The following is a 22,932-nucleotide window of genomic DNA, read 5'->3' on the forward strand; positions in this document are numbered from 1 at the left end:
AATCAATTAATCATTAAAGTAATCTGTCAAGCAACAAAAAAGAAACATGTCTAACATTCACTGGTTCCAGACGAGACTTTTCATGCTTTTAGAGGCCGTTATGAAGATGTCATCACCAAAACCAGGTACTGGGAGCCAGAGGGACGTTGTGATTTTGAGTGCCAGTCATGCTAAACAGGGGCTTTTAATTTAAAAAAAACAAAACAAACAAAAAACTGAAAATCAACAGTGAAAATAATTATTAGTTAGCCCTAACCCCTACTTCGGTGTAGCGTGCCATTTTAATTGGCGACAAAACCTGTCAAGGCCAAGAGCCCGATTTTATTTGATATGCTCCCTGGATGAGGAAACCCCTCCTTCGCTCCCCGTAGACGCTGTTAAAATCAGACTGACTTCATTAATAGTCTGATCTGGATGTAATTAAGAACGAGCAGAGTGCGGCCGGCAGAGAGACGGCAAGTGAGAAGCAGAGTTTTCGTTTTCTTTTTTTCCTTTTTTTGGATCCTTCTGTCGACTGTGTTGACAGGTCAGGTAGAGATGAGTAGGTCAGGAGAGCTGGATTGTGATGGAGCTTGACCCGTCATGTTCTTGTCACAGCTTCATGAGAGAGGCCTGTTAGAGCTGGTAAACACTGGGAGCTGCTGGGCTATCACTTTGTTCTGAGATGTTTTGGCTCATTTGTCTGTGATTAGTCTGCTCGCCTGCCTTTGTTTTGCAAGTGTGGATTATCTGAAACACCCCCCACCCCACCCTACCCGTCCTTCTGCACACGCACACCAGTTCTTCTGTGCTCGTGTTTACATGGCGCTGGGTGGAAAACATAAATTGGAGACAGAGCGTTCCCCGTCTGCGCGGCTTGGAATGGGGTTTGGACTCGGAAAGCTGGCTTTCCTCTCAGGAAGTGTTGTTGCTCACCACTCTCCATAAACACTGGAAAAGAGACCCAAAGAAAATGTCCCAGACTCACTATTTCCACTGTAAACACACAGACATATACTGCTCCCATTTTTCGCTTTCTCGCATATATGTCTTTCCCGAGCAGAAGGCTTCATATGTCTGGAGCGTGCGAACCAGAAACCCGACCTATGCGTATAAGCTGCTTCAGATTTGTAATTTATGACCGTTATATTTCAGGCGTTGCAAAGGCCAAACAGTGTTTATAAACACAAACAACAAGGAGCTAGAGAGACAAAACATTGCGTTATAGAGGTTTCAGGACTCATGCAATGTTTTTTTTTTATTTATTGCAAAACAGTTGGCAATAGAGAGGATGCACTGCAAGGAAAAAAGAAAAAAAATCAACAAACCAGGATTTGCTTTGTTTACGTTGCACCCCTGGGTGAAAATGCCAGCATGCTCCAACTGAATTACCTCTTAAAGGAGCGTAAATGTTACTTCTCAGCGCTAACAAGTTGTTGCATTGCAGCTCCCCTTGTGTGCTCTGTGAAGTTAATAAATCTGCACCAGTGAGAAAAGGAAAGAAAGAAAGCTCTTTCCATCAATTTTATGGCATTTATTCCCGCACTGGAGCATTATGCTTTAAAAAAAATATCATCGCTAAGCCCCCCACTCCTAAAAAAAAAAAAAAAAAAAAAAAAAAAACTTGAAATGCTCACAGTTTGTCATTGTCACAGCTTGGATTTGACAACAGGGAGCAGGACTCTGTAATCTGTCACTGACAAGTTAGCTCCTGTGACTTCATTGCAGTTTTTTTATTTTTTTTTTAAAGAATCAGCAATATACCATAACAACCTGTAAAGCTTTTTTTTTAACATGTAGAGGATTAGATGATGCGCTTTTTCACAGTTCCAACCATTTGCTGCTATTATCGCTTTAACACCCATCTGGCTCCCAGCACCCTAACCTGCCTGTGCACAAGCCTGTAGCAGCAGAACAAGGGAGTGTCGTGGAGAGAAAGAGAGAGAGAGTGAGAGAGGTTAGAAACCCTCTTTTTTTTTTATTACATTTCCTCCGCAGTGAAAGAGGAGGCAAGATGGACACTCCATATCTCCCCGCTGCACCAGAAAACTCATCTAAATGGAAAACACATTGTCTTCATTATTTTGCGAGAGCTGAAAGAACGGGGTTGTCATGGTAACAGCCATCTGAGTGAGCGCAAGCGGGCGGCCGAGGGGCTGGTTTTAGGGCCAGAGGAATGGAGAAAGAGAGAGAGAGAGAGGAAAAAAGAGGAGGAGGAGGTGGAGGGAGGGAGGGAACAAGGAGTCAGGAGAGGGGAGGAGGTTTGGTGGGAAGAGAGGAGAGATGAAGAGGGTGGAGATCAAAGGAAGACAATAGAGATGGAGGGAAGGAAAATAGGAAATTGTGGGGTTAAAGACACAGAGAGGAGGAAAGAGAGCAGCGGGTGTGATGGAGAGAAAACCGAGGAAAGGAGGGGAGGGTTTGTGAGAGGAGCCAGACAGTGCAAATGGCCAGTTAGTGGCTCTGGGAGAGCAGCTCGGAGGCCCTTGTTAATTTCAAGGGGGCAGCAAGATGGTAAGATTTAAAAACTTAGGAAACCTCGTCGCAGCCCCGCTGGTGCGTGCCACAATGTGTGTCTGCGCATGAGAGCGCATGCCGATGTACAGTCGAGAGAAAAAAGGTGGCTAATATTCGAGGAGCGGGTAACCGCCGGGTTGAGGTTGCAGTCTCCTGCCACTTCAGCTCAGCCGGCGCCCCCGGTGGTGATCGACAACCTGCTCGCCGGCGTCTTTATTAGTTGCTCCCCGAGAACAGCCCCTGGCAGCAGCAAGCCCAACACCAACGCCCTTCATCAAATATTTACCCCGTCTGAATCTACAACATGCACCAAGGCCACATCAAATAAAACCAAGTGCCAAGGCGATATCTAATCCAGTCCAATCCCTCTCCTTGTCAACTACATTCTCTTCCCTTTTCTGATGCTGGGTGGCTTTTCCTGATGCGACTGTCAGTTTAGCATCAGCTCGAGGATTAGAGAAGGAGACCTAGATGATTGTTTATTCAAGTTGCTCCTCTGTTTTATAGCCACTGGCGTAGATATGACTGAGGCCTGACACAACATCATTTTGGCAGCCGTCGGGTGATTAAGGAAATTAAAGTAAAAGCTTAAGTCTTTGTCGTGTAAATACTTCCCCCTGGGGTATTTGGATTGGCTTTAACATCCATTAGGATTTGACATACAACCTCTTCAAAGGAGCCGTATCATTATCGTTATTGTTTGCGGTTCGAAAATGGGACGGAACTGAGAAACCAAAGGACTGTCAGATAGATTTATTTATCACAGATGAAGCCATCATCACTTTTGGTAAATGCCTCTCCGCTGTTGTCCGTGATGCATTGCGTTTTCGGGGGGGTGGGGGGGCTGGTGTCAGTCCTGCGGCTGGGGTAAAGTATTTTTCTTCACAAAAGCATCCAGATCCATTGGCGATAGAGTCCCGGGAGTTTCGCGGGATCTCTCAGCGCATGGGGGAAATTATGTTTGTCTTTTTCTCTCATCGGTTCCCTCCAGATGTGCAGTCGTGGTCAAAGGGAGGGACGAGGGCTGCGGCTTGTGATTGACCAGCACTTAGAGGAAGAGACAAGCGCGCTCTCGGTCGACTGTTTGGCTGCTCTGGCTGGCCAGCTGTGTGGCTGCCTGTAGGTCTTAGTGATTCATGTCACACTGTAATTGGTTTACCTGCTCCCTGTGTGTCTGCGCTCTGAGAGGACCAAAACAAATTACCCAAGGATGACCTCTCGCCATCTCTCTCTCTCTCTCCTGCTCTTCAAGCCCCCCCTCCCCCCCCGCTTGCCTCACCCTGCCTCCCGCTCCACGTAATATGTTGTGTGAGTGTTTTCTGTCTCCCCCTCTCTTCCCATCCATTTGTCGCGTCCTCCTGAGCTCTTTCTACATATACCTTGAATCTCACAAGCGAAGCCACCGCAGAATATGATTCTTTCATAGGAAAAAAATTACACACATTTAAAGCCTGTCGAGGTTTGGTGGCGTTTGCTTATGAGCGTGCCCGCTATGTCACACATCACCACATGTTACGCACACATGCATGCGTGAAGATAAGCTGATGTGATGGACTTGAGATGACAAATAAACACACGCACATCCCGGTTGGAGTGCTTTGTAGCTCTGAAAGAGTGTTTTGTAAATGCTGCAGTGAAGCACATTAGCCTTTCAGCGCTGTTTTTTTTTTTTTTTTTTTTTTGCGCTCACTGTGCCAAATAATACCTGTGTGGATTGTCCCTTCAGTGAATGAAACTGGTGCTCTGTGTACACCATTAGGCTGTTTCATTTTCACAGCGAGCAGATGTTTTGTGTTGTTTGCTCCTCTCGCTCTCGCACGGCAGTGAGCAAACTCTCAAAGAGCAAGATGAATGCGCTCTCCCATCTACCCGTGTAGGCAGGTCTCGCTATCTCTAAGGTTATTTAGCGGTCTCTGTAAAAATCCTCTGTCAAAGGATTTCACTCAGAGCTTGAAAAAGTGATTTGTTTGGGTTTGTTGCATCTCTGATACACACTGTTCTCATATGGGAGGCCCTGGTGCATGTACTGGTAAACATCAAGTCTTGTTTGAGTGTCCTTGAACAAGTCCTTTATTCTGTACCGACTCCAGGCAATGCTCGGCTATAGACACGGCAGTCAGAAAATCAATAAGGATTCTGTACCTTTTTTAGATTAACATTAGAATATCTTAGCTGTTTATTTCTTGCTGGATAGCAGTAACACATGCTTGATGGTATGAAAAGCCAAGAACAAGTCATTATAAATTATAGTACCTGTAATTTCCTAAAGGCATGTGAATTTCAATGACAATTAATTGCCAATTTTTCTTTTCTTTTCTTTTCTTTTCTTTTCTTTTCTTTTTTTTAAGGTATTTTCATACCTAAAAAAGGCTTTTGATAAAGACAGGACCTTTAGTAATTAGTAATTTTAATGATTTGTGGTAACTGAATGAGGAAGAGAGTACTTGGCACTCTGTACTGTACTGTTATTACTGTGGTTTTATTTTGGAGCTGAAAAAATTAGCCCATGTAAAGGTGGCAAAAACTACAGTTCCTTGAATGCCCGCTAGGGGGCTCCCGTGTTAGAATTTTTCTCTTTTTTCGTACACAATGCACAATTTTGTTAAACACCGCCCTCCCATAAATCTAGGTAATGTTTTATCTATAACACCCCCATTTGTATAAAGACTTCCGTCTTCTTTGGCAATATGCTAGTAAAAGAAGCTTTAACTACGCTCTGGTAAGTACATTTTTTAAGCCTTTTTTTTACTAGCTTAAATTATATTAATAAAAATATTATCGATCTTTCTGTTTTCTTCTACTTATCAAATTCAGGCTTGTTGTTGGGCTGGAGCATATGCTAGTTATGGGGCGGGGTACGCCTGGAATAGGGTTGCCAGTCTTAGCACAGGGCTAACACACCTAGCCAACTAGCTAGCCAGACCTAGCATTACTCTTTTGTCAAAATAGCGTCATATTGTGTTTAAAATAAATGAATAAATACAATGGCACTGTGGGTATGGGTTAGAATGTAAAATTACATGCAAAGGTTAGTCCACATGTTTATAGTTTAACATGTTGTACTTCCGGAGATTTAAAAAAAAATATTATTTATGGTTTAAAGGCTTCGCCCACAGGGATAAATAAAGGATGCTCAGCAGAAGCTGCAGCACAGTGGGACATTTTGTTCCACTATGTGCAGAGAGGTTGGACTGGTAGCTTTTTTTTGTAAGATTGTGCATTTGGAGTGTCTGAGACAAGGGGAGTGGAGGGCAGGCTGGCACAGATATATTTTTGCTCTCCCTAATGACACCAATACCATTTCATGGCTTAGTGAGCAGATTGAATCACACTCACTCTTTGTAAGTCTCACCCTCTGCCCCTGTCTCTCTGTTTCTCCTTCCTGCACACACTTCATCACTCTCTCCTCACACAGACATATCACATGCGCATTCATATGCTACCGTACATTGATGTGTTACACTCACCCTGGTGGATGTTGTTTAATTGCATTTGGGTCAGCAGTTTGCCAGTGCTGGACATGGAATTTGTCAGTTTACCCATTCAGCAGCCACGGGGGGCGGTGTGTGAGCTAACAGCTCTGCTGGAGTCAGGCCCATAAGGTTAGCTTTACACAAGCCTGTCAGACTGCACTGTCAATCACTCTCCTCTCCTCTCACATATTCCTAAAAACATACTAAACTTCCATTATCCCACTTAATAAACTTCAGACTTGCCTCTGAAGTCCTGAAGGCTACACACACTGTCATAATGTTACACACACACATGCTCACTTGCTTCGTCTCTTTTGCATCTCTAGTGATAAAATCTCGCCTTTGGTGACAGTGGAAAATCATATGTGGCAGCCAGGACATACAATCTCCCCCAGTTGGTATTTTTAGTCCTCAGGAACTGGAACTGGAACATTGTATGGAATAAGGAGTTCATTCATTCATCATGTGATGCTCAAAGCTCTGTTCTGCTCATGGATGACCTGATTTTTGTATCTCATGGTTAGATAAATGGCCTTTCCTTATTATTCCTGTATAGACAATACAAATGTAAACCCAGCTGGACCCGGATAATAATGTGACAAAATGTTGTATTATTATGTTAATATATGGGATTAGTAATTTGGCATTTAGCTTTATAGTTATCAGGTGGTAGAGCTCAACTTGCAACCCAGGATTTGTCCACTGTAATGCTGTCAAAGTGCAAGCTCATGACAAAACATACTTTTATTTGCACATGCAGCAGACAGAGAGCATGTGCAAATAAATGTCTTTGGCCATTTTGTTGCCTACTAGCTCCTCAGGGAGCCTTGAAACTCTCCTCTCCAGGTTTCTCTTTGTTTATCGGTTGTGTATAGAGAACTTATCAGAACTTTTCCCCTGAAAATAGATTTCTGATGTGGCTGAAACGTTAGAGAGCTAAGAAGCTCACAAGCTCCACAAAGCTGAATGGAACTACAAAGTCAGTGGATAATTATCTGTGAATTTCTCTCAGCGGGGAATATCTTTCACAGACAAAACTATATTTGACCCATTGTTAATACAAAACATTTCATTAAATATTTTGTTTTCCTAGTTGGTTCTGAAAGTGGTAAAACATTAAAGATAGCAAAGCTTAGTAGAATTATCTCACTGCTGGCTTTATGTTACTTATATTTCTAAACTTGTCCTGGTAGAGCTGAAATGATCATAAGTTTAACCACCTGTCGACACTGCTTTAGTGCTTTGTGCTGTGCAGAAGTCTTGAGTCACCCCTTATTTGATTTTTTGGCTTCCAAGGAGTCATTTTTTGTGATTTTTTTTTTTAAAGACAGTATCAAACCTCCAGGCTTTCTGAAGGTCTTCCAAAGTTTTTCTTTAGTCATTTGCTGGTCCTTGTACCTAACTCAAGGGGTGAACCGGTGTTGTGGCTACATATAAGACACAGCTTAATTGTATCTTTAGGCATTTTGTTACAAAAAACACCAAATACAATATTTTTGGTGATTCTCAAAACTTGGCATATCTCTGCAGTGTGCAGCATGTCATTTAATACAATTGAGGAAACTGGACAAATAGAGGAGAAAACAAGAAGTGGCAGGTCTAAAAAAAAAAAAAGTACCTTAAAGTCATGTTGTTAAGTAATAGAAATCCGCCAAAGACTTGACACAGGACCTGAGATCATCTGGTGCTTGAGTTGATTAATCTACTGTTCACTGAAGCCTCATCAGAAATGGTCTCAGTGGAAGGATGGCTGTCATTCATAAGCAGGAAGCAGAGAGAAAAGTCTTATGGAGTGAAATCGTACCTAAAAGAGTTCAGGTTGTGTTGAAGAATAAAGGTGATCATAACAAATATTGACTTTCAAGCTTGTTAGAAGTGTACAAATTCAATCCTTGTATGTTTGCCAGTGTTTCAATAAACCGCTGTGCCTATTTCCTATTTTCCAGTCAATAGACCTTTGCACAGTACTGCAACTCATGAAAAGTTATTTTTTACCCTATAAACAGAAAAATGAATCAAAAAGATCATTTAAAAGGTAACTAATTGTAGCAGCTGTCATCACCATGACTGTGTTAATTAAAATTAACTTAAAAGATTATAGGATTCAGTTCTTGCTGCGGTACGTCTCCATTAACTTAGCACATGGTGCTCCTTTTTTGAACTTACATATAGAGTGGTGAAATAATCGTCTGTTCCCGGGGGTATCTGGTGGCGCATACCTGTAATATTCCACAACAGAAGCTCCATATTTATAGACGGCAGCAGAGCCGCTCGCATATCCCCACATCACAGCTGTTTGCATTGCAGTGTTGGGTGTCACATAGCTGCCCGGTGCTCCTGTGGTTGTCACATTAAAACAGAAGATAAACAAACAGCAACATTTAGAGTTTATTTTTTCCACCCCTGGGACAAGTCGTTTCACATTTTTATAGAGGCTGGTGGTTGTGATGGTGTAGAGGGTTTGAGTTTTATAAAGCCCAGAGGGAGCGATATGACTAATAGTTGGCTTTGCTGAGAGGGAAAAGGAGAAGGGTAGAGATTAGCGGAGGAGAGGATTAGCAGGGAGTCAACAAAATAGACAGAAACAAGGCAGAAAAACAAAGATATGAAGATGGAAGGAGGTTTGTAAAGAAAAAAAATGAAGAAAGCTGATGACAAAATGGAGTGGACTGGAGAATATAAAGAAAATAGCTGCTGTATGGCATTGTGAGTTTGCCACTAAAGATAATAACGTGTATGTGTGAGAGAGAGAGAAATGGCTGGTGGCTTTTTTACAGACATACTGAGAGCAGAGATTGTGGGAGGGAGAGGTAAAGAGAGGCCAGCACAGCTGAGTGGTGTTGATTGGCCTGTTTGAAAACACATGAACTGCACACAGGGAGAGAAAGAGAGGGAGAGAAGCTCGGTGCACTGGGATAAAGTGTCGCTCTGTGCCGTGCCACGCTGCAGCCCAAACCACATTAGAGCAAATGAATCCATTCCACCTCCTGTTATGGCAGCTCCCACACGGGGCCCCGGGAAGGAGGAGGGAGGGAGTGAGGGAGGAAAGAAGAGTGGCAGGAGGGTTGAGATATGAGGGATGGGGAGAAGAAAATGATAGAATGGAAAATGGAAGGTGGTGTAAGGGACTCGCATGCTGGGTGGCTCTAATGATGTCTTGGGGGCTGTAGGAGAGGAGAGCGAAAAGAAAATCTGTGGCCATATGACTGAAGATGAAGAGGAGGAGTGAAGATCCCCCGCTGAGTCCAGAGAACAGAGTTCTCCTTTTCAAAATGAAGTTGATCACTGGTCAGACTTCATCAGATTGCTCTTTTTTTTCATTGTTCAGCACTCCCCTCTGGACTTCACCTACAGCATAGATTCAGCATTAAAACAGTATATAATTTTCCATGCGGTTATGTAAAAGCCCTTCATTATTTTGAAATAGACCCTTCCCGAGGCACCGTGAAACCTTTTCCGACTTCAACTTTAAAAATCATTTAAAAAATTTCAAGGAAGCGGCGACAGCATGTTGCACTTATAGCTTGCATAGCTGCAGAAGTTTGGATCCTCAATAAGGCAGATAATTTTACATTACTATTATTTATCAACAAGCTATGATTAAGAACTAATAAAATAAATTATAAGGTCCTGCTATACTCCAACAAGGAGTTTATTTCGCACATGAATCTTTTCATTCGTCATCTCATTTACATCCTTTTGTCTAAAGTACAAAAGCAAATTGTAAGGACCCAACTGCCGACCTGCAGTGACTGACAGAAACAATGCAGCCTTTGTAAAGATGATGGGCAAGTCATCAAAAAGTCATATGGGATTATGAGTAATGCTCTGTGACCACAGAGCTAAGTTAAAGCTAACTTTGGACCTATTATTATGTATTACTGGCACGCTATAAACCTATAACATATTATTTAAATGTGCTTTTAACACGTTTAGTTGTTTTTTAAGTGAGTGTGAACAGATTATTTAAGTGGGTCTCAGATTGGCCCTCGAGGGAGCAAAGGGGCCCGTTCTTTCATCAGTGCACAGCACACAGCTTCTACAGTTTTAGTTTGTAACGGCAGCTGATGTCTACGCAGGTAATTTTGCATTCATTAGCATCTCACTGCTTGCGCATTGATTTTGGAGAATACTGTGATTGACCTATCGAGGCGCTGATTGCAACCGTATCATCCAACCCTGCTCCTAATGTACTCCCACGCAATGCACAGCACTGCGATGTGTCACAAGCTCCTGCACAGCTGCCTCCGTGTAACGACCGATCACATTCACAAAGCTCACTGCACTTGACAAAGGTGGTAGTCATTTGTCTGAAATGAGAAATCACTCGCGCTATGAGCGATCGTACGCTGTGTCTGTGCATGTGCGTGCTGCTGCTGTTGATAATGAAGAGATCATTTCAACACTCTCACTTTTTTTTTTGTTTCTCTCTGTCTCTTTTCTCCACCGAGCCTAGCGCTTCTTGCCCTCTTCCTGCCATTCTTCAGGGCCTTTCATATCACTGTGCTTTTGTTTAGGATTGCTTATTTCTTGCCCCGTTTCCCCGAGCTCGTTTTTGCTCAGAAACAGAAAGAGAAGGAGGGAAACAACAAAAAAAAAGAACACAAGCTTCCTTGGATGTTAGCACTGCTTATATTTTGCTCTTACTCTACACTGATTCATAGCAGCGTCCTCCCACTGCTTTTTTGTAGGGAGGTCGTAATATGCACATCATAATTGGATGTGTAATGCTTTCCTTTGCACCTCGGGTAAGCAGTGCTGACTGTTGCTGATTAAGATGTTGGGAAGACAATAAAGATTAAGCAGGTCTGTCTGTGGCTTGTGCATGCTCAAACAATGATGGAAGTTGCCCAAAAACAGAAAAATATAACTCTGGAAAGGAGGGGAAAAAAAAGTCAACTGCTACACTAAGACACACACATAAGGTTTTTTTTCCAGCCTAATCAGTGAATCTGTGGAAAACTGAGAGCAGAGATTTCAACATTTTGCGGTAAAACATTTAGCTTCCCCTCCCAGTGATCAGATAACAGATTAGCGTGTTTCGTTTTGAAAGTACAGGAGGAGGAGTGAGGATGTGGGGCAACTGGGAGAAGTTCTGCTCCGTCTACAATGGAGCATCATCTGTTACGCAACACATTACACGGGCGTGTGCTGCTGGGTGCTCTGACAGCCCGGACAGTCGGTCAGTCAGGTGAATTGGCTTCTGGTCTCAGTTACAATGCCGCTCACTGAGCGCAGCCTGGCCAACCAGTCACATTTCCACCTCATTTTCCTTTCAGAACCTCAGGGCCCATCTTTTCATCGACTAACAAAAGAGCTGTATGTTGATGGGGAGGGGTGTGTGTGTGTGTTGGACCTTGTGAAAGTGCAACAGAGGGAAGGAGGGAAGAAAGATGGTTAAAATATGTAGCTATCTCCACCCCAAAGCCCCCGGCCCTCCGCTTTTCTTTCTAGTCTTGATGTGTTGGGACAGCAGGAAGGGGAGCTGGAGGAGAAACAGTTAATCAATAGCCACAAGGTCAGACGGCCAGCGCTGGGCTGAAGCGTGCCCTGTTAGCGGTCTGTGGAGCTGCCTGCCTGCTGAAGGGGGATTTGTAGCACTTGTCAGGGCTTAAAGGAGCCCTCTCTGGACCACTTGCTCCAGGTGTAGTGTATAAAAAGAGACATGCTGGTTAGCAGCAGGAGAGGGAGACATCTGCTGGACGCTGGGAGACACAGCAGCATGGCAGAATTAGGCCACACAAAGTTAGGGGTCAAGTTTTGCACAGTCAGAGTGACTTTGTGGCTCGCACTGTACGCATTTAGCAGTTTCCTCAGGACAGTCAGCGCCCACACCGTGCAGCGCGATGAGACATTTCCCTGCCCGGCATTTCATAACATTTGCTCCAGAATTCCTTGTTACTCATGCAAGCAGTGTATTGGTGATGTTCAAGACTTTGTAAGTGCACTCTGTGTAACTCTAATCTGGTAATGCTTAAGCTCGGAGGATTAGTAATACAGTCTTATTCTTAAAGTGTTGCTTTGAAGTTTTACCTTTACGCTTAATCAAAGTGAAGAATTCAAGCTTTTGTGTTTACATGCTCTTAAGTGTGTGTGTGTGTGTGCGTGCGCGCGTGTAAAAGAGAGAGAGTGTGCATATTGCTGTGCTCTTTCTAAGATAGGTGCACAAGACTGAGCGCTACAGATGAAAACTCTCAGGCTCAGCACTGTGTTTCGATCGTGTTTGTTCTTTCGCTCTGTTTCTCGCAGCAGGGGATCTTGGGGGACCCTTTATCAGTGCTGAGCAGCTTTCCACCCCCACCTGTGGTTTCTCTGTTGGCCTTTTGTGTGGAGGAATGTGAGGCGGACCAGTACTGATAGAGATAAACACAGAGGGACGGTGAGGGACGGGGGCTTCGCTGGCAAATCAGCACGATACCCATTAATCCAAATCTCAACATATTTCTCTGAGATGCTCAGAAAAGTGAACACACGGTGGCAATTATTCATGTTGTTGCAAAGAAAGAGAAAAAGAAGAACCTTATCTTCTGTTTGATTTGTTTGTCCACGGCACAATGATAACTTCAGCTCTGAGGGTTGCTAACAGCTGTCTTTTCTCTTTTGCAGTGTGAGACTTTTCTCACATAGGTAGCAAAAAAGCTGCAAAAGTTTCCTTTCAGTTTCACCGTGTTTCCGTTTGTCATTAATGCTGCTGCTGCAGGACATCTCAGTTTCGTGCATTTGCCAAAAATATGCGCTCGAGGCTGATCAAACCCTTCAGTGAGTCAGCGCGTAAACAAGCCTGCTTCTCAGTTTGAAAAATTTCTCGAGCTACTGTTTGAAATTTACAGCCTGCAAACTCTGCACGCACTGGGGGACCTGACAGAAACCTGTTGTAACACTTGTACTTCTCCCCATCCTCTTCTTTTACAGAGTAAAAGAGCTCTTTAATGGAGTCCCGATAGAGACATCAAGATGAACACGTTACCATCAATGGACCGGCACATCCAGCAGACCAATGACAGGCTGCAGTGCATCAAACAGGTGTGTATGCAGAGCAGTGTGTAGAAGCCCCCTCCTCCTCCTTATTTTACTCCTTTGCAGACACAGTTTTTAGAGGCAAAGACAGAAGAATGTACATTTCCTCATCCTTCCTGCATTACTTTCTCCCCTCAGCACCTTATTTGGGCATCAGTTTTTCTGGCCATTAGCTCCAGTCACACAGATCAAGTTGCACAGGGTCATAGAGCGAGAAAGAGAGAGGGAGGCAAATCTGGCAGCGAACACAGGAACAGACTTCAAAGCGACTAGCAACATAACAGCCCCCCTCCCTTCTTCTCCTGGTCCTGTGTTCCCTTACTTCACGTTCCCGATGCTTGACGTTTGCCTACCCTTGTTGTGGTTTTGCTTAAATACTTCTTTGACTGTCAGCTTTCAGGAGACTCCTCACAGACACATACATACAGACAGACATAACCCAGGGCTACCGCCTCTGCCTGTGATTAATCGTCTACAAGAGCTCATAGACTGGTTGGCTAGCTGGCTGGCTGTGGGCATATTCATTTATGCTACGTGGGTGTGATGCTTTATATCTGAAAACATCCATATGACACCATGCCTTAGAGTGACTCAGTGAATGATGGGGCTTCTTAGCTTGTGATTTTTTGCGATTTCTCTTTACCCATTGTTGAACCTCCCACCTCCACCCCCTTATTCCCGCGTTCCCTCCTAAACTCTTGCGCACCTTTCATAATAACCTCCATCTGAACAGGCTCCGATCGCCTCAGCTCTTTTGCATGACACCAAATCTCAGAAAGGCTCTATTTTTTGAAACGTCAGCTCATTTCAAGTGAATACAATTTGAAGTAACTGACACTGCTCACGTCTAAAATCCCCCTCGCTTACTTTCCTTGGCGTCACCGATAAGCCTTTAATAGGCGGATTTAACACGTCTGGCTTAATAAACGCACTAATTGTAGTTTGTTTTATGTACTCCTCAGCTTTTGCTGTAATGGAGCTTGTAGTAAACCTGACTTCAAAGGCTCTGAGCTAGTCATTGAGCGCTGAGCTTGTGGTAGCTCTGCTAGCAGGGTGTTGTTTTGGTTTGGGGAAAGCCGCTGGCAGAGAGCCAGCTGTTATGCCCTTTTTTGTGTGGTGTTTTTTTTTTTTTTTTATTGCAGCCAGGTAAGCACTGAACAGCCTGAACCACTGCCGGCCTAAAAAGAGGAGTACGTCGGTCCGTCATCTCGCTGAGGACAGTCTGTCAGACGTCTGTCTCTTGGTGTGCTAAAGCCCCATCACTGCTGCGGCTGCTCTCTCTCCCCCGCTTCCCAGTTCTTGTCCTCATCCAACCCTAAACAACAACAAGAACAGCTCAGGCCCCATCCTCCTCCTGAAACTCAGCTGAGCTGTTTCACTCCGCTGTCCTCCCCCTCACACCAGAGTCGAGGTTGTCAGGCAGAGTTGGTGGCGAGCGCTGCGGCAGGAGGAGCTGTGAGTTCAGATCTAGACAGACAGCCCCTGCTGTGCTAGTTCTGATTCCTCTCGCGCTGGAGGCTGATACGCCTCCCATCAAGCAGCAATAATGCCAGATTATATCACTCATCTAGAGCAGGCTCTTCTCCTCCCTCTCACTGAACCTTGACGAGAGCATCTCTCACTTTCTCTCACTCTTTCTGCTTTTCTTCGTCATCAGTCAGACTCCTGTGAGAGTCTACAACTAACTCTATAATGCTTAATCTTCACATCACAAAAGATGAGTCACTCAAGGCCTCTCTTGAAGCCCATGATATCGTTGGACACTCTCAGAGATTTTCTCAGTGGGCGGGCACCGGCCTGACACGTCGCATTTGCAACGAGGAGTCCCTTTTGTCACACGTTGCCAGAAAGCTGCCCTTTGAAAAATGCTCACCTCTGCTGCCCCCTAAAGACAATAGTTCTACCTTCTTTCCAAGAGCACACAAAACATAACGCTTCAGCTCTAGATGAGAATAATAAATGCTTTCAAGTGGGCTCAATCTCGCCGAGTGAACGAGCTGCAGCTCTGCGCCATTTCAGAGCTATTAACCTCCTGAGCCGTGAAGAAAGGGAGCCCAATTTTAAAACCGCTTATTGTGTCCTGCCAGCCTCAGTAGCCTTCAGACACTGGGAAGAAAAGACTCAACTGTTTCAGGCCTCAGTGAACAAGCGAGAGAGACAGACAGAGACTCAAAGAGATTAGACAACACACCAACGGCTCGTATTGAGTCTGCACACATAGCTGCCAGGACCAAGGTTGTTTTCTTTGTGCACAGCCAAGTCAGCCAGTGGAGTAATGGTGCCTGGGCTCTGTTACACTCTGAGAACAGGCAGTGAATGAGGGGAAGTGAGAGAAGGAGAATTGGAGGGAAAGATTTGGTTGCTGTGTGGGTCATGGGGGTGAGGGATGGGTGTTGCCAAGAGAGATTAACAAGAAACACTGGCATCATTGTTGATATGGGTGTGATCTTCTTCCCACATTGCGGCTGAGCCCTGAGTGGGCGTATATTGGAAAGAGTCAAGGTCCTCACAGGGTTGCGGAGAAACACAAGACATTAAATCAAGGCAGTTTAAGGGGGGGAGAACAAGGCTGCAAAACTACTTGGGTTCAGTGTTTTTCCAATTTGTACTTGATGCGAAAAAAATAACACTCATTATTTCCCATTGTCTCTAATAGCAGTCTCCTTTCTGTCTGTTTGCACAGCACTTACAGAACCCAGCCAACTTCCACTCAGCGGCCACAGAGCTGCTCGACTGGTGTGGAGATCCCCGGGCCTTCCAGCGACCTTTCGAGCAAAGTCTCATGGGATGTCTGACGGTACGCAAACACTAATTATGGTTTTTGTTGAGTTTTTCAGGTACTTTTTGAGGACAAGGAAAACAGTAATTAGATTTGGATAAGGATGTGTCCACCTCTGAGGCTTTTAGCCGACGTTTAGGATCGTATATACACAAGTTTCATGTAATATTCATGTAGATATTTCAGATTGTTTTACAAAGCTGTTAATAGCACGTTGTAATTTGTATCCAGAGGTGATCTAGCTGCTTAGGCTCTTGACAGAAGTTGTCGTCAGCTGCTGCTACATTGTGCTGTGCACACACAAAACCACACACATACACAGAAGAGGTATGAAGAGGTTTGTAACTACCCAGTCACCTCTGGCTATCGCCTTTCAGTTCGCTAGCTGCTGCTCATCGATCTGGGCACAGGGCCAGAGAGCTGGCTCTCACCAGGTGTGTACAAAACTCTCACACACGTACTTACATGCGCAGCCATGTGTGCAAGCCCTTAGAGCAAAGACCTGTGTGTTTCACGTGTTTATTCCAAAGATAAGCCTTTGCAGCACTGAAAGAACGCTGTTCCCAGCCCAAGCGTTCACGTGAGCAAACAGATAAATGCTCATTAATGTGTAAATCACAATAAAAGCCTCTTAAAGGCCGATAAGGAGCTATACAATCGAGCCCACCACTGAGATCCCTCTCAGCATGGTGCGGTTTCCATCAGCTAAATTGTTTCGTCAGACTTAGAGCAAACTGCTGCTTATCTGGAGAATTAGAGCACGCAACAAGTCTGTGCATTCTTTCAGGATTTTGTCTTCATGCCAGTTATGTATCAGAGATCCAAAGAGAAATTTAAACATGACTGTTAATTGAACGCATGCACCATGTGGAGGACATCGTCTGTTCCCCGGGGGCTTTAGAGTCAGGACGAGATGATGCAAATAACAAGTATTCCACTGTTAGAATCACTTTACATGACAGGTATAGTGTTTTTTTTGTTTTGTTTGTTTCTTTATGTTTATGCAAAATGTGTGGGCGGTAACGTCGTGGATGCAGACATATGTATTATTTTTGTATATGATTCCACAGTTTTCTAAATTCTCCCACGTAGTTCACAAGGAGCTGTCTTTCACGAATGACTTCAACAGCAGTTAAAAATAAACTACAAAACTGATTCCTTTTCTCTTTGGCAAATAGATAAACAAGAAAGTGAGTGGCCTACTAACCCTTTCAGCACCTCTCACAGCGCTGTTTTCATATTGACAGAAATATGTGCTTGGATGCACATCCTCAGAGGGAGATTAAGCTGAAAAAGGCTTATGAGGTGAAACACTGTTAAATCCATGTTGAATCTATGCTAGCCTCTGTAACTGGCTGCCTGCCTTGTATAAACTGTAGGGCAGACTCACTCACGCAGGAAATTAAGCCATTGACAGCAACACGATTTGACCGTTTGTCAGAATAGTTTGCTTAATCCTGATGTGTCCTGAGCAGCTTCAGATGGATATAATGCAGTTGCACTGGAAGTGTAGAATTGCATATTTTATTCTCCTGAATGGAACAATCAAATAAACCCTATTATTGACATCATTTCACCAGTTTTCTTTCTTTTTTCACCTCCCAAGATTTTTACAGTATTGTGCACAAGTGTCGAGCCACCTCTCTTTTCTTTGTGTTTTCCTTCCAAGGAGCCAGACTTGCTTCTAATTGTTTAAAGTGTTCTGGAGAAACATTTCAACAGGTTTTCTAAAGGTCTTTCAAAGTCTTTTTTTGGACATTGGCTGCTTTTTGACTCATTTTAGGTCTACTTATTATAAATGATTATTTTAAGAGGAATGTTTTATGTTTGCTTACCCCTGTAACACTGGCCTATGAATCATTCAAGCATAAAAAAGGAACCTAATTCACAGGATGAATCAGTGTTGTGTCTACATATAACAGACGACTTAGCAAAGAACCGATTTTAAGTTGTAGCTTTTGGCACCTTGTTACTAGCATCCTGTTGCAAAAACACATTATTTGTTCCCTTTTTTTGTTGAATCTTTAAAAAAATGCCAAAGTTAACACAGTTTAACAGGCATAAAGTATTTTTGCACCAATAAGATGATTCCCAAAAAACTGTTAGCTTAAAACCTGCCGCCTGATAGATGTATTTGCTCCTTCAGTTCATCCATCTACTGTTCACTGAAGCCTCATCACAAATGTTCTCAGTGGAAGGGCGACTGTCAAGAAGCCAGTCTTAAGAAAGGGAAACAAGGAGAAAAGGCTGAGGTTTGCCACTTTACACAAGACTGTGCTGAAATCAGTCTGATGGAGCTACAAACTCAAATTTGAAATTTTATATCAATATATATGGAGGAAACTGGGAGACAGGTGCAGCAGTAAGTGTATACAGGCATCTGTTAAACACGGTGGAGGCTCTGTCATGGTTTTGCGCTCCATTTCACCCAGTGGTGTTTGGGTTCTTGTTAAAATGATGGAACAGTCTGATTTTGATCTACCATGTCTGTGAAGGTTCTCATTCATCCAGGTCATTGTAGTCAAAGGAGTTTGCAAAGAAAAGCGTCTGGACTTCTTTAAGTTGCTTGAAGACGTTTCACCTCTCATCCGAGAAGCTTCTTCAGTTCTAAGGTCAAATGGCCGAGAGTCCCAGATTTAAACCCAGTGGGAGTATCCCCCAAGGAGGGACAAAGGACCCCTGGTGATCCTCTAATCACATGCGCCAAGGTGTGAAAGCGGGTGTGGGACCTAATCAGCCAAGGTTTCGGGTGAGCTCATTGTGAAACCTGGCCCCACCTTGTCATGTGAATTCCTGAGGTCAGATGGCCCAGGATGTGAGTGGACGTTAAGTCGTCTGGGGAGGGAACTCAAAACTGGATTATAGATAGCAGACAGTTGGTGTCGTAAACCACCGCCTCTGTTCAAAGATGGTCGCTCACAGTGGACATAGATGGCTTCTTTCACTCCTCTTTCAAACCATCTGTCCTCTCTGTCCAAAATGTGAACATTGGCATCCTCGAAAGAGTGACCTTTATCCTTAAGATGCAGGTGGACTGCTGAGTCTTGTCCTGTGGAGGTGGCTCTTCTATGTTGTGCCATGCGCTTGTGAAGTGGCTGTTTGGTCTCTCCAATGTAGAGGTCTGGGCCCAGCAACACACTCAGACAGAAACTGGTTCACCCGAAAGACAAAACTCCAAAACACAGACTGAACAACGTGGTGTATGCTGTACAGTGCAGCGAGGAATGCCCAGACCTCTACATTGGAGAGACCAAACAGCCACTTCACAAGCGCATGGCACAACATAGAAGAGCCACCTCCACAGGACAAGACTCAGCAGTCCATCTGCATCTTAAGGATAAAGGTCACTCTTTCAAGGATGCCAATGTTCACATTTTGGACAGAGAGGACAGATGGTTTGAAAGAGGAGTGAAAGAAGCCATCTATGTCCACTGTGAGCGACCATCTTTGAACAGAGGCGGTGGTTTACGACACCAACTGTCTGCCATCTATAATCCAGTTTTGAGTTCCCTCCCAGACGACTTAACGCCCACTCACATCCTGGGCCATCTGACCTCAGGAATTCACATGACAAGGTGGGGCCAGGTTTCACAATGAGCTCACCCAAAACCTTGGCTGATTAGGTCCCACACCCGCTTTCACACCTTGGCGCATGTGATTAGAGGATCACCAGGGGTCCTTTGTCCCTCCTTGGGGATACTCCCACTGGGTTTAAATCTGGGACTCTCGGCCATTTGACCTTAGAACTGAAGAAGCTTCTCGGATGAGAGGTGAAACGTCTTCAAGCAACTTAAAGAAGTCCAGACGCTTTTCTTTGCAAACTCCTTTGACTTGATCTACCATGCATTACCATCTGGAGATCCTCTGATTGCAGCAAAGATCCTCATCTTTCAGCATGACAATAATCCTAAGCATACTGACAGAGCAGTAAAGCATAACTGGATAGAAATGTGCATCGGTCATGGATTGGCCTCCCCATAGCCCAGACCTCAGAATTATTGAAGCACTATGGGATCATCTTGACAGAGCAGAGCACAACAAAATGCAACCAACATCCAAGAAAGAGTTTTAAATGTCCCTAAAGAAGCTTCGAGAACTATTCCTATTTTGTGTTTTAATAGTAGATGGATTAGAAAACCTTAGACAAAAGTAAATTGGGTTCCCTTATAATAAACATTTCCTGTTTAGTCCTGTTGAACTTCAACCCGTAGTAGCTCCTGAAATGTTATATTAGATACTGTGAGGCTACTGCTTTATGTACTAAGACTGTTCAACTTCAAGATATTAACACAAAAGGATTATTGAAATATTTTTTAAACCTTTGCGCACTCAGAGAATGCTTAATTCTAAAATATTTACCCGCTAACTGAAGCTTTAATCGACAGAAAAATACCCCAATACCTATTATTTCAGGTGCTTTCAGAGCAGACAGTTCTGGAGACTATCCAGAGGTTAGTCCCCACTGTGGACGTCCCCTGGAACTGCATACCTTCCTGTTTTCATTTGAGCCACTCATAGAACATCTGGGGCAATGTAATATCCGGCCAGCAGCTGGTAATGCACCATCACCTTGTGGTCTTTTTATTTATTGATTGATTTTTTTTTAGTTGGGTGGTGGATGCCTGGTAGCGAGTACAGGGGAACTCCGAGTGAATGTGTGTTTATATTGGGCTCTGCGCAGTCAGAATTACATAGTATTTCCCCTGTCACATATAGATTCAACAAAGCCTGCACTTTTCAGTATGATCTCAGAAAAAAAGAAAAAGTTACTAGCACTATGAAAAAGTCCCACATTCTCCTCATCTGTTTGGACATCTGACTCACGCTCCGGCTGGCTGGGTGTCGCGCTCTGGCCAGGTCACTTCCTGGTCAGTGTAGACTTGTTTCAGGTGACCCTTCATAAGCTCTGCTCCTCCTGGAGAATGACTGTGGTTTGGCACTCTCGCCTCTCTTGGAGGAGGATACAGTCATCAAACTCGTCCCAACTGTGGATCACTGGAGCGATCCAGACTGCAGACTCCACATTAATCTTACTGTCTGTCTTTGCGTGTGTGTATTTGTGTGTGAGCGTTCACTCTTTCTGAAGAGAAATGAAGTTTATTTACAACAGTGGCTCAAAATATGAGCACAGTTAATAAATTCAGCAGTCGAGAATATTTAGAAATTCAACTTGGGGACTTTTGATAAATAGACAGCAGCTATACTCACGATCCGCTGCTCTTTCTCCAGGTGGTGAGTCGCGTTGCTGCTCAGCAGGGGTTTGACTTGGACCTGGGCTACAGGCTCCTGGCTGTATGTGCTGCCAACAGGGACAAATTCACTCCTAAATCTGCAGGTAAGACCCATCACTTAAAAAAAACAACTTTTCTTTGTATACAAGACAAGTCAGATATCATAAAATCACATCTTAAAGTCTTATGGTAATAGACAGTTTAGCTTATTAATTAAATAACTGTGTAGTTTCAATAAATCAAAAAAAGAAATGTCTGTTAAAGTCACCATGAATCTGTGGTTGGTTGATTTCTACCAGCAACCACAAACATCACACAAAAAGTCCATGGAGCATTATAATGTGAAGTTATTTTTAGTTCCCATTAAACATTGATGTGCTATTGAGATGAGCCGTCTGAGAGGTAGCCTGAGAAAAAGAGTCCACTCAACAGTGTTTCCGCACTGCGTGTGTGCAGCCTACACGCACATACACATGAAGCCAAAAGAGAAAGAGTGAGCAGTAATGCTATCCTCAGACATTTATCTATCAAATCCAATTTCCCCCGATCCATACCTCCCCTCCCCGCCTCTCCGCCTCCCACAGTCCTGCAGGAGCTGCCTGTTCTTGTACATTTGTCAACGTGAAACATGCAGAGGCGGGAGAGAGAGGAGAGACAGAGAAAGAGATGGATGGCTGGAGAGGTGTCGCTGATGTGTGCTGGACCACTCGCTCTGCCTGACAGAAACCTGACAAAGCTGTTGTCAGCCAGTCAGAGCACAGATAAACCTTTATTCAGCGGTTGCATGAGTAGGAATAATAAGAGTCAAATATTTTGTCTGGTTTCTTTGTTTTTCTGACAAGTTAAACGTGTGTCATTTGTTGGAAAACAGGAACTGCAGTTATGTCAGTAACGGCTTTGAAATCTTATCCTGTAATTCCTCATACAGGCTACAGTTAAATGTGTTGCAGTTAAATGTACAGAAGGGAGTTTCTGCTTTGTTTTGTTTTTTTGTCCAAAGTGTCCGTGATATGAGCATTTGCTAAGGGTGAATATCAGCTTTCAGTTGTGGCGGGAAGCATCTTGTTGGGAGGAACTTAAGTGGTCAGACAGACGTCATTGTACATTATTGATTGTTGTGTTTCTCTCTCTCTCTCTCTCTCTGTGTTCCTGCGTTGGGATAATATGATTGTTGTCCAGGCCATGGCACGGACTGGCTGGCAGGCTGCCTGGCTGGGCTGGGCTGGGCCCGACTGACAGTCAGAATCATCTTCAGGCCTGCTGATGGTTCTGGGATCTAATAGAAGACAGCACGAGGGTTTCAGGAAGAGCTGTTTATGTACAGGAGACAAATGGGTACTATAGTGTAATTATGCGGGGTCGGGGGAGGGATGTGAGATATGATGCAGCCAGCCATTAAACAGGGCAGACAGGCTGCTGGGGTGGGAAGCAGATATGACTCAGGGCGGATCTTACTCACTGAGCGTCCGTCTTAGCTCCCCTACAAGGACGTCTGTCTGAGAAACCAGACAAGGGGATGACAGCGGAGACAAGATGTGTGCATGAAATCAAAGATACATCCATGCGCTCAGAAAGAGATGCAGAGAAGTGTTGGCTGTCTGTGTGGTCGTTTGTGTGTTTTCACCTGCCTTGCGTGTGCGTGTGTATGTACGTGCATTTATGCATGCGTGTGTGTCTAATTGTGCAGCTCCAGCACAATGTTCTCGGAGTCTGCATGGCGACAGAAGCCTGTGAATCTGACACCTGAGAGCCCAGACAAGGGCCAAGGAGTCTGGGATGCTATCTGTAGGCTCCTCAGGGATGGAGGCAGACTGCAGATCAATCACACTGACACTTTCTTTGAAAGCATCAGTCAAATAAGAAATTGATAAAACAATTATCCCAACTCTCCATTTGAGCAGCTTAACAAAAACATTTAAAATGATATTTGTGGGTT

General features: G+C 44.1%; 1 protein-coding gene across 6 annotated transcripts in view; it reads left to right on the forward strand.

Annotated features, from left to right (window-relative positions):
* zmiz1a (zinc finger, MIZ-type containing 1a) overlaps positions 1 to 22,932 on the forward strand; it is a 109,338-nt gene that overhangs the window by 60,182 nt on the left and 26,224 nt on the right. For 4 of the 6 annotated variants that reach the window (XM_039621703.1, XM_039621697.1, XM_039621702.1 and 1 more), the window contains exons 4-6: positions 12,882 to 12,992; positions 15,670 to 15,783; positions 20,995 to 21,100. In XM_039621703.1, coding sequence (XP_039477637.1) covers positions 12,924 to 12,992; positions 15,670 to 15,783; positions 20,995 to 21,100 — 289 coding nt within the window. In that variant the 5' untranslated portion in view covers positions 12,882 to 12,923. Of the gene's footprint in view, positions 1 to 5,097; positions 5,216 to 12,881; positions 12,993 to 15,669; positions 15,784 to 20,994; positions 21,101 to 22,932 lie in introns of those variants that run through there. The other 2 variants (XM_039621700.1, XM_039621698.1) reach the window with 2 other exon arrangements.

This window comes from Oreochromis aureus, linkage group 13 (genome assembly GCF_013358895.1).
Source record: "Oreochromis aureus strain Israel breed Guangdong linkage group 13, ZZ_aureus, whole genome shotgun sequence".
Lineage (NCBI taxonomy): Eukaryota > Metazoa > Chordata > Actinopteri > Cichliformes > Cichlidae > Oreochromis > Oreochromis aureus.